General features: G+C 38.7%; 1 protein-coding gene across 1 annotated transcript in view; it reads left to right on the forward strand.

The window, feature by feature from the left end:
* LOC306758955 (rho GTPase-activating protein 29-like) overlaps positions 1–12,637 on the forward strand; it is a gene marked incomplete at its 5' end in the record, with an annotated part of 28,629 nt that overhangs the window by 900 nt on the left and 15,092 nt on the right. The window contains one exon of the mRNA XM_079244408.1: positions 11,216–11,359. Coding sequence (XP_079100534.1) covers positions 11,216–11,359 — 144 coding nt within the window. The remainder of the gene's footprint in view (positions 1–11,215; positions 11,360–12,637) is intronic.

Below are 12,637 nucleotides of genomic sequence, written 5' to 3' on the forward strand. Positions count from 1 at the left end.
TACAAATCAAAGTTTGCTATCAAGACTGTTAGTCACAGTCTTGTGAAGTCCCAATAATTGTGAGCTCTGTGAACAAGCTGGAATGCTTTTGGTGTCTTAAAATTAACTACACACTCCCACACACTACTATATTCACAGAAATACATGAGAGGAAAGTATTCAGACAGGTAACTTTCAGTTTTTTGGGGGTTTTTTTGTTTTGTTTTTTTTTGACGTAAAGAGTTTGGCTTTCTTTTTTTTTTATTATTGCAGACTGGGATAAACATAGCACCTAAGAGCACATTACAACACAGAAGTTTAAAAACTGACTGTGGGTTGTTGTGACTGCATAGCTGCAAGAGTAATATAAATGACTACATTAATAAATTCAGCCATAAAATAAGCTCCTTGGTGCAAAAGTCATGAAAATACACCTTTTTTTTTTTTTTTTTATACCTAACACTCAGATATATGTTTCAAAATATAAATGCTGAATAGAAAAAAAAACAAGCATCTGTATCTGTTTCAGCTATGTGCTGTAACAGAAGGCCCTGTTCTTGAGACCTTTTTTATTTTTAATGTGAAGTACAGTAAAAGTGAAGTACCAAATGTAACTCTCTCCTACCTTTTGCGATGAAAAGACAAAGACGGACTAAGCCTACAAGGACATGCACGTAGGGTCTTACTGTATATCTGGCAGTGGGAGTGAGTTGTTTAGCCATTCCTCTGGCTGGAGGAGGGAGGCCTCCGTGAGAAAGCGCCTTAGCTTGTTTCGTGCTCAGTGTTTCTCTGAGGCATCACAAAAACATTTTGGGCATTTGCCTTCCTGTTAACAACAAACCCTATTCAGCAGGTGGGATGAAGTCATACCATCTGACCTCATCATGTCATTAGGATTTGTAGTTTATTTTTGTGGTTCTTTTCTCTAAGACACTGGCATAATCAAGATGCTACAATAGTGTGGTTGCCTGTCTATCTATTAACCAGTGCCTAGTAATTCTATTCTATTCTATTCTGTTCTATTCTATTCTACTCTATTCTATTCTACAGTCATTTAGCAGACACTTTTATCCAAAGCAACTTATATATGAGTGAGAACAACACAAGCACGAAATCAAATAGTAGAGGACATCGTAGGAAAGTGAGAGTGGACTGTCCAGTTGGACGCAGGTCCTCCCATGACATGCTATGGCTTTTTTTTTTTGTTTGTTTTTGTTGTTTACTCCCTTCCCACTCCATAATATAACCTATGTTATAATACAAATAATTAATACCATAATGTTTGTTTCAAAGAACTGTGCTCCAACTTTCCAACAAATATAGCTATACTAAGTGTTGAAATGCTCCTTGAAGAGCACTTCTAATTCATACAAAATGTGGTGGAAGATTATAATACAAAACAAACCTGTTGGTCAGAAGTTGTTACTTTAAATAAAACGCATGATTTTGGACTTGAATCATCTAAAAAAACAAAACAAAAAAAGAAAACATTTTCAAAATACTCTGAAAACCAACTCTCACTCAAATTCAGTGCACTGATCTCTGTAATATGAAGATTTGACCAGTAATCATTAACTTAACTTTTAGAAAAGTATGTTAGTAATGTAAAAACAGATATCATCCCTTTTGAAAACTTTTTTTTTCTGGATTCACGTGACCTTCCGCCTCAAATACAGAAGTTGTGACGCATGACAGTATAAACCCCTAATGTTGAGGCTTTGCTTCATTCCTAGTAAACATGTTTTCAGTCTACAGTGTCTAATGATGGGGATTTGCTAATCTTAACTTGTCAGCATTTTGTCCTTCTTCACGTGTGTGTGTATGTGTTTTCATTCCAGTCTGATTGGAAGACATGCAGTTTTTGTCTGGGAGGCCAGGAAGGTTTCACGGTCTGGAAGAAGTAACAGTCAAAAGTCTGTATTAAATTGATTTAAGACATGACTATTTTGGTATGAACATGTTGGATGAAGCACAGAAAGGGTGGACAGCATTCAGCGTTATTTGTCTATTGTTAGTGTTGAGTGGAAACTATTTGAGATTTAACATACAACTTCTTATTAATCCATTGAAAGCACTAGGTCTTAACACAGATGATCAATGCTCCCTTTTTTCCTGTAGTTCTTCAGTTGTGTGACTAGCAGCACTTCTTGTGTGACTTTTGCTTGAAGAGACAAACAGCCTCTGCAGCAGCAACCCTCTCTTTGGTTGAAGAAAGCTGCAGGAACAAGGCAGTGAGGGAGGTTACTGCAGCGCATGTCATCTGCTCTGTTATTATTTTCAGACTTGGAAAGGTCTGTCATTGGAGTACTGTGTGAAACTGATGCAATGTTTTGAGATCTTGAAGGATTTTATTTGTGCGGCAGCGAGAGAGACGTTGGAGTCGGTGTTCCTCTCGCAGCTCTTCATACAGCGAGAGTTTAGCTTGGAAGATGCTTGTTTTGCCTCTCAGGGCTCCCAGTTGTTTTTCCACTGGAAGTAACTGAAGCACACAGCATGTTTGGTTGATGCAAACCCACAGAGGAGTAACAATCAGCAACTGTAAGCTTGATTTAACTAGATCCACTGTATTCACACCCACTGCTCTTCACCAGTATATTAACCAAGCTCTGATTGTGGTTTTGGTGTGCAAATTCTTTTTTATGACTTGGGCATCGGTCACAAAACTCACAACACTGTAACTTAAAGCTGTCAGAGAATTTAATTGTTGAAAAGATTGCATGACTGCATTAGTTTTGACTCAGCGGGTGACTGCTGAACTTGGACTCCTGCTGTCCCAAAATGATCTATGTCCAGTTGAAAGACCCATCACCACACAGATCAGATTAATGAACCTTAGTCTCTTGTCTCTCCATCACAATCAAAACGATGAGAAGACGGTAATGAGATTGTTGAACCATGATATTTGAGTTAAATTGCCCAAAAAAGATAAATAATGAAGCATTAACTGTTTGCCAACATTTAGTTCAGCACAATTGATTGCTCTCTTGTAAATAAAGTGGGGACAATAGAGAACCGCGGCATGACTCGGGTGTACACAAATTGTTTTGAATGCAAAATGAGAGGCAAACACAATCTTGCATAACACAACAAACCACATGCAAGTCTGTGCAATTAAAATATGTTATTTCAGTTCATAAATAACTGATTTTTATATAGCCTTGATGCTGGTGTGTGTCAAGCATTTATAGGTAACATTAAAAGTAGCAATATCACAGTCTTGGAGGCTAATATTATTAAGAGGAGCTCTTCAGGAATATTTTCCTCTTACAGAACTTGTTTTTATACTTAAATCTGTATTAATTAGCAAAAGGCAGCATTGTTATTGGTTTAAATCAGCATGAAAAAAAGAGTCCTCTGCACAGAGCTGAACTGCTGTCCCCCTCCCATCCCCCCACTCTCCTGCATACTCTGCATTCCTCTAGAACAAATGTTCACTTGTAGCTATAGTGTTTTCAAAAGACTAATGGTAGATATGAGGCACATTGACTGTAAAAACTCATGAAAAAAATAGATTTACTATATAAATATTTGCAATTCAGGGTTAGGGTTTTCTCATTTAAAAAAAAAAAAAAAAAAGTAAGTTTGTGAAAAGTGAGAAAAATGTTTCTGCCTTTTCAGGAGTTTAGCAGAACAACTGCAGAGCTTGAAACAGCCTGCGTAACATTCTGTGTATGCAGGACTCAACAGTTTCAAGAAAAGGAAACTGTTACCACATGGCTTTGTATACTAAGCAGTGAGTCTCATGATCGCCTCACATCTTAGTTTTGCTTTTAGTTTAGCCGTTTTTAAAAAAAACAAAGTGACTGCAGATTTCCCCTCAAAAGTCTCATTTTCTCCCCCTAAAAAGTACAGAAATTTCCCAAGTTGCAATGTGGTTTGCCTTAAGTGGAACCTAAACATTTCAGGAATGTGTTTTGAGCAATGTGTGGTTCTGGGCAATCTATAGGCCAAAAAAAGCTGAAAGAGCCAAAGTTGTCACTGTAAACGGCTTTTTTCCATTAGAACAGTTATGAAATTCTGTTTCCTTAAAGGCTTCTTTGCTTGAGAGAGGCCACATTAGTTGCTTTATTCTTTTAGCCTCAAGTGTGTCACACCACCACTGACACAATCCCACTCGAGGGTAGAACAAAAATCTCACAGCTTAGTTGCAAGTCATGAGGTTAACGGCTTACAGTATTTACTCAGTATAGTGTTCATTGTACAGTTTGTTTGGCCGCAGATAAAGTCTGGAAAATTTTTCTTTGCATATTTTAAAATTGTGCCCGAAAATGGGTATTAAATATTTTTAAATGAGGAAGAGCAAGTCTGTTTGACTCGCATGTTCTTGTTCCACTGTTAAAGTGTGAATATTTTCAACTGCTGGTATCATGGCACTGATAAGATCAGCAGCTGAGCTGCACTGTTCCATGTTTCACAGTGGCGGTGTGTAACTGTGCTGACATTAGACACACAGGCAGATAATGAAAAAAGGAACGTGGTTAGATCAAGGACTCCTTCCTGGCTGTAACCATGTTGTTTATTTACAGACGTTTTTCTTTGTTCAAACATTTACGGTGCAGTAACTACTTTACTAGCTGAAAGCAATACACAAAAAAGAGTCAATGAGATGAAAAAAAAAAAAAAAAAAAAGCAAGAAAAAATTGATCTCAAAGGGAAATTGCAATTTCACCCCCAAAAATTGGGCACCTAGTTGAGTAAATTACATTTATTTTCCATTATTGTGTAAGAGGATTTTATTAGTTTTGACACTTCTTACAAATGTATAATAATACATATTATAGCTCGTCCACATGTCTCCCTCTGTACAAACTATGTCACATAAGTGTCCCTGAACCGTTGTAAGTCACCCCTTGCAGGCGGTGCCTTTGATTGAATGAAAAGCTGAAATTTAGCGCATAGAGCTTTAATGGCCCACTGCTCTCAAGAGAAAGAAAGAAGAGATTTGTTGGGCAGTCTCTTTCCCCTGTGATGTTGAAGGATATTTTTGTGCAAGCTTGTGGCCAGGGTGTGTTTCCTGGGGTGGGATTTATGGTTATGTGCTCTACATGTTTGTGCAGGACATTGGTCAGGGTAAGGGGTGTGTTAGAGCTCCCACTTGCAGAGGATAATACTGCTGCTGATTAGGGGTGTGAACTATCATACCGTTCACAATGATACCGTTAGATTTTTTATTTTTTCTACACCAGTAGAAAATGTAAAATGATTATATCACATAAGCACACATTTCTATCTTGATGAGGTCATTCTACTATATTGTCTGTGATATAATTATCCACATACTTATGATATTGTGATATAAATTTTTGGCAATATCGCCCATTCCTACTGCTGATTTGCACTCATACAACACACTCATACCCCGATAGGCACATCGGGGGGCACCTTGGGGTTCAGTGTCTTGCCCCAGGACACTTCGGCATTTTAGTCAGGGGAAGCCTGGAATCGACCTCCCAACTTTCCAGTTGAAGAACGACTGCTCTTCCTCCTGAGCTACAGATGCTAATCTATATCAGCCTCTTTTTAGGCCAAAGAAACAGAAATAAATCAAATACTGTTTGGTTCCACCATCTGATATGCTAACGCTTGGGGTGTGAGATACAGTAGGTTGGTATAGAATAACTTCTGAAATCATTTAAACAATGATTTGCTGGTAACTTAATTGATCTTTAACCAGTACACTACAAGCTGATAGTAGTCAACGGTGATCCCTGTCATCATAACTAAGGTGCGCTTTTTGTCGGAAATTAATTGAACTTCTGTGGGGTTTTTTTTTGCTACAAATGGAAAAATTTGAGTTTTCCAAAAACAAATTATGGTACCAAACAAATTATGCGAATGTCCGGCCGGCTCCTTAGGTAACTAAAAATCTCTACACATATCTCAAGTATACTGCTGTATACCACTGTAGCTGGCGTAGACTTGTCTTTGTTCAAGCATCGCCTGTCAAAAATCCCCCCCACCCCCCAAACATGTAGTGAAGTGTCAAACACTTAGCCAGTCTGTGAAGCCCAGACCTCACAGAGAGTAGCTCACTAATTGTCTGAGAGCAGCTAGCTGTTAAGAGCCTGTTGTTTATTGTCTGACTCACTCTGTTGCCAAACAAGGTATAGGATAGAAGAAGAGGCACCCAGTAGTACAGCATTTGTTTGGACAGAGAGGAAAGTTAGTGTTGGGAGATGAAATCTTGACCAAACAATTCCACCTGTTGCATATCAGGTTCCAGGCAGCCCGGCAATCCAAGCAGAATCTGTTAGGTTGATGTTTTCTGGCCTTATGGATCATTAGTGAACTAGTCTTTTAGTCAGTGGATGAAAAGTCTGAAAATTCAGGTCCGGGCATTTTGGGGTAGTAACTTGAGTTACAAGAGAGCAAGCCGCATTGCTAGGCTGGAATGTGTCAAATGCATATACAGCTAAACAAAACAGTAAAACAAAAGCATGGAATTAGCTGCTTCTGAGAGTGTAAATGTGTCACCCTCCCTCTTAAACAGAAGAGGAGGAGGTAGGATGCTGAAGTGCAAATGGGGCCTCCTTGGTCTTTCAATAAAGCCCTGCGGCAGTTTCTCAAGCAGCACTGTCACTAAACCTACTTGTTCCGTGTTGAGCAGATTGCATGTCCAGACAGGCCAGTTGATTTCATGTTGTTAACAGTGGTGGGAGCAGAGGCGGTAACCCCTGTCAGGCCACCTGAAGATTGGGATTATATTGGTCTTTCTCTGCTCCAGACTCACAATGAGCTTTGTCAGGCACAATAGAACCCCTACAAGCACAGTAATTTAGGAGGCAATATTAATTTAAAAGGCAAATGTTTGAGATGATGCATTGCCGTTAAGTTGTGTTACCACTTTTGACTGTGCAGCAATGACATGGATGTTCGGAAGATATGAGCAGAGGACAATGGTGATTGAAAAGTTTGCAGTCTTTCTTTTGCCTTTCACTTGGTGTGGTGCTGAAATGGTGCTGTAAACTTCAACAATTTAGCGTTTCTTTGGAATTGGTTTAATTTGTTGACCTACTGAGCTACAGAAAAGGAAAGATTTAACTCAGACAGCTCGTGCTGTGAGGTGACACATTCTGATTTTTCATAAATGTTAATATGATCAATGAATGTCATATAAGCCTGGAAAAATCACCAAAGAAGGTGGTAAATGTCTTCTTTTTTTTTTTTTTTTTTTTTTTAACAGAAAACGTGAGACTCGGCTGATTTAGTGAACCACTTTTTCCACTTTTATGTTGCATGATTTTATTTATCTAACTAAAGCTTACATGAGAAAAACTGATTTAGTTTATCATTTTTAAACTGTGACGGTGAGGAAAGAGAACAAATCTATAGATCAAACTTTTAAATTCCAATGTAAATTGACAAAACATTTGGAGCGATTTTGATTTTAATTTTACCTCAAGCAGTAAGGAGTTGTGTTTAAGAAAGGCTGACTTACTATTTAATGTGGTGGATTTGATGTAGCAGCTTGAACTCTTATGTAACACCGGTGGAAATCAGTTTTTTCTCTTATTACTTAAGGGTGCCCTAGATTTGTATATGTATGTATTTTTCTTTGTGTTTCCTCATTTTGGATTAAGAAAACATATATATTGATGTAATTTGTGGATAAAAAATAAGTAATAATAATAAAAGAAAATGGAAGATGAGAGGAAGGAGGAAGATGAAGCATGGCTGTGACACAAAAGCTCAGGCCACTGCTGTAAACAAAGAGCAGGCAAATTTGAACTAGCAGGGGTCTTCCCTTCAACAATATACCTCTGTGCTGTTATCACTGCCAAAACAATGGGCCTAGCTCCACACTGACCAGCAAATTTCCTCTGTGCTTTTTGATGACGCTGCAACAGAATGAATCCACTCTGATGTTTTTATTTACCAGCTTTTCGCCTCCCAATACTGCAGTATGCACAGACACATTCACTCAATTAACAACAATAGTGGGTATCTGACTTAGCTGTCTCCAAAAACATTTAGTACTTTTCTTTAAATGTGAAATTAAAAACCTTTAGTCCATGCTTAGAAATGAAGACTCAAAAGAGATTTAAATGGGCGGACTGATGACCAATGGCAGAGCCAATAGTTTCCCTCTCAGGTCTGCTGTAAAGTGTTGCTTCAAATAGATGCCTGAAGTTTTGCTCTAATTAGTGTAGACATGTTCTTTGCTGAAGGTCAATAGCAGTTTATTTATCGTTAATTGAAATTGCTAGCTGTCATTTGTTTGTTTTAGCCACGTTACCACAGTGCTGGGTTTGTGACACCTGCAAGTGGGTGACAGTAGACAAAGGAGGAAAAAAATGCCTGGCTCCGGTCCTCTGCCTTTTGTTGCCACAACATTGCTTTTGTTATTTCCTTGCAGATTGCATCTCTTTTGCTTCTTTGAAGAATAGATTGGTCTAATTAAATTCTTTTCAGGGTAAAAGGAAGTGGGTGATCCAAACCAACTTTACTGCTGTGATATTGTCGCAGCACTTTCAGCCAAGCTCCTCTTGTGTCATGTTAAATGCTAACTCTCAGGTGTGCATCTAATTAAGGCAGGCTGTTATATGCTAACACCCAACCCACACACATCTTTGATAAAAATAAATAAATAAATAAATAAAAAACTTGTGGGGTTGACATGAATACCCTGTTGACAAAATCTGAGTGGAAGGATTAAAATGAGAGGGAAGGCTCTTAATGAGGATCCATTATCATTGTCAATAGGGAGTCAGACTTCAAAGCAGACGTTACAGTCTGAGGGACCTCTCACCTGGGGCCAAGGGTGCAGTTGAGCCAACCTGCTGCAAAGGAAATATTTTCTTTGAGGTAACAGGCGCTTTTCTCCAGCTGACTGTTTTTAGGATGGTTATATTATTAAAATATGATAGAAATATTATTGAAATAATATAACCATAAGTCCATGAGCTACACCCTCAGTTCTAAAAATTGAGGGCGTAGCTTTTTTAATGTGTTACACCAGCCTGTTTAATTAGCACGTATGTAATAGGAAAGTATAAGAAAGGGTAACACACATAGCAACACGCACAAGATCCCCTTTAAACTCCCTCTGCAACTGCTTTTAATATCCCAATAAACTCAGGGGCCGTCCACAAGGCACCAAATCGCAGTAAAACCACAAAAGTATTTTACCAGTCTGCTCTTTCATCTGCATGAAACTGGGGATTAGCCTCCATGAAACCAATTCAATTCGATTCAATTCAACTTTATATAGCGTCAAATCACGGCAATGTCATCTCAAGACGCTTTACAGATAGGAAAAAAAAACATAATGAAAGCCAATTCATAGTGGCCTATATAAGGAAACCAACTGATTGAGTTGGAGGCTCCAACTCAATCTCCCATGCTGAGCAAGCACACTGGCGACAGTGGGAAGGAACCATTCACGTCTGAAGCCAGGTACCAAGGTGGTCTGAAACCTCTACTGTCAGGACAGTGTAACCGCACAAGTGGAGAATGTGACGTCAATGTGACGAACACGTGTCAAACACAACAACCATATACACAACCAGCTGGGATGTGGTGCTGGTCCCAGCGCGTTTACAGCTTGTACACCATCATCAACAGCAGGAACAAGCAGAAATGGAGAACCTGTATGTCAGATGTTGCATGAAAAATTAACTTCCTGCAACAAGCAGTGTGCTTTTACCTGGGTATGCACTACGTCTTGTTCTAGAAGTGTTACTCTTTAATCATCATAGCACTCCCTCACACACACACACAGACTTGTAATATGTACCACAGTGTTTTTGTGGAGATGGTGATGCCTTCTCCTAGTTTTCGCTGCCATTTTCACACCTGAACCGGTTTTGTGTGGACATAGCCACAGCCTCTCGTCTCACCGCTCTGCTTTCTGGGTTAACTTTGATGAAAAACAGGTGATTTTTCTGTTTCTAGCCAGTGCCCCAGCTTATTCCAAAGCAGTGAGCTTACAGGAACTCACCTATTGTTTAGTGCCAGCTTGCAGAGCCTCTACTGATTAGCTTGAATAGCAGCAGGAGATAAAACTCTTCCTTTTTTTTTTTTTTTAGCTGCTTTCTTGTTGGCAGATGTTCATGGGTTCAGTATTACTAGTATCAATCCTGTATATTCTGCTTTTAATTTTTCAAGTTTGTCAAACACTTTTTCTGCTTTTAAAAGTTCTTTTGGAAGGATAATAAAAGCAAATTGACAAAAAAAAAAAAAAAAAAAAAAAAAATATATATATATATATATATATATATATATAGAAAGCAGTCATAGCTACAAAAACGCTAAGTTAAAAGGGGGTTGTTCCTCGCTTTGTCTGGTTCTACAGGGAAGAGATGCCTTTCATAGCAGAGTGACTGACAGAATGTGATATGGTTGATAAAGTAGAGAGCAAAGAGTAATCTGAATGCATTTTGAACATTCTTTTCCTCCCTCTATCATCATGTGTAACCTCACTGGCGTGGAAGACATCTTCTGAAGTCTTCTACTTTTCTTTCTCTCTGTCGACTCTTATAGGAAACATGATTACATGATTGTTCTCATTAGTCATGTCAGTCAGTTTTATTTCTTCACTATTATTTACTTTGTGAGCATTTTTAAGTCTTCCCTTTTGTTTTGGAAAAAAAAAACACCTCTGAATTTTGCACTTATCCAATAATATAAGGTATATAAGGACTATTGATGAACACAAAACGAATGGATTTTTTTCAGGTTTTTTTTGGGACAGTTTTCTAACTCTGCTTCACTGATGACCAAAAAAGCATACCAGAATCTCATTATCCATCCCTTTTATCAGAGTGTGAATGTTATTTCTCTGGCTGACACTTTGTCACTTATTTATGATACACACCTTTTCCGTTGCTCGTGTTGTCACTGTCTGGAGGAAGCAGAACAAGTTGCGTAATGATAGTTTCATACAACTGAGTTTGTTACTGTTTTTCAACCACAACCTTCTCTGTCTTCTATTTTGATTGGAGCCACAATTACTGACAGAGTTAAACACAGTACAACACATACTTTATCATTTTCCTCAAGAATGGCAGATTTGTCTAAAAAAACAACAAAGCTTCATAGTTTTGAAATGACAAAGTGATTGGAAAATTACCTCTATGTGACAGCGACAAAAGGAATGCCAAGAATGAATCTACCCTCTTACTATTGTGAGTAATAGATAGAAATGTGTTATTTCATGTAAATGGGTTTAGGATTGTATGAGGGTTTGATGCTTATATGACTCGGCTTTGCTTCTGTGCCTCTTCCTTTTCTGTAGAAAACCGAGCTGGTCTTCAGGAGGTAGTGCAGGAACGTTTAGCTGAGTTACTCCGTGTCCTCAAGGCTGTCATTGCGAAACATCAGACCCTAAACTCAGTAGACATTCTTGGATCTGCTGGCACTGTCATTGCCAAAGTCAAAGGTGAGTCATTAGTCTAGTATACACAAGTGCACACAAACAAGTGAACACACACACATACACACACAGGCACCCAGGTAAGATTCTCAAATGTCTTGGCGTGAAATTTCACATTTGCTTTAGTTGGGAACAATGCATCACTTTTTCAGTCCAGTGTGAGAATTACCCTGAAGGCCAATTTAACTTCTCAAGAGTTGTTTTAGGAATATGCTTCTGAAGCATCAGGCTGGACAGATACACTTCCATGTGTCTAGAATGAACACAAAGAAGTCTCAACTCACAAGCTTATCTGTTTTATGGTGTGATCCACAGCAAGGGGAATTCTCCATATGACTTGCAAACAGGACAACAATAGAAGCTACATGCCAGGGATTTGTTTTCCATATTTCATCATTTTTAAAGGCTTTTCTTTTTTCTCAGTCAGACATATTTCTTTTTCTTTATTCATTTCTTTTGTCCTGTAGGGTTTGTGTCTCTGGGTTGTTGCCTACTCCCTAAGAAAGCATATCTGCAGATTATAACCTGCTGAGTGGTGCGCTGACAATGTGTAGAATGCGAAAAGTAAACAAAAATATGTAGATTAGTCAAAGGAGCTATTGTCATGGTTGAAACTGATGAGTGACGGAATGAACAGAAGAATTTGGTGGCATTTTTACTAATCAGAACATAATGTATGTCTTGTTAAGTACACTCAAACTGGACAAAGATATGCATGCACCTTACTCATACTGACAGAATGCTTGTGATATGATACATGGCTGCCCTGTGTGACGTTTGTCTCATTGGGAAAACTGTCAGTTGGTGTGGCAACAAATGCAGTTGTTTCTTCACGTCTTATTTGGGGGTGTTGGCTTGTCCACAAGAGGGTGCTTTTCATCAACTGACTCCCTGGACGGACTGGCTCTAATGGCCATTAGATAACACAACTCTGACTCAGACAATGAGCTCGAGGAGGACTGGAAATGAGAGGCTGACAAAGAGATGAATCAGTACGACATCAGAGGTGAAGACTCAAACGTTTGGATGATAACAGACTTGTGCGCCTCGTCGTCTTCAGAGTGTGTTGTCTTCTCACTCATGTTCCTCTTTGAAGCTCGGTGATGACACCTGGGGCAGTCGTACAGCTGCCAAAATTACTGGAAAAAATACTCCTCCCTCTCCAAACACATGGTTGTTTAAACAGTTTCCAATGTCATATTATCCAACCCGAACTTTTTTCCTGCTATTTTCTTTTATCATTAGATACATTTCAGATTTGAACTAGAAAAGCCCTCAGAGAGC

Source organism: Telmatherina bonti, assembly GCF_933228915.1.
Source record: "Telmatherina bonti genome assembly, chromosome: 7".
Taxonomy (NCBI): domain Eukaryota; kingdom Metazoa; phylum Chordata; class Actinopteri; order Atheriniformes; family Telmatherinidae; genus Telmatherina; species Telmatherina bonti.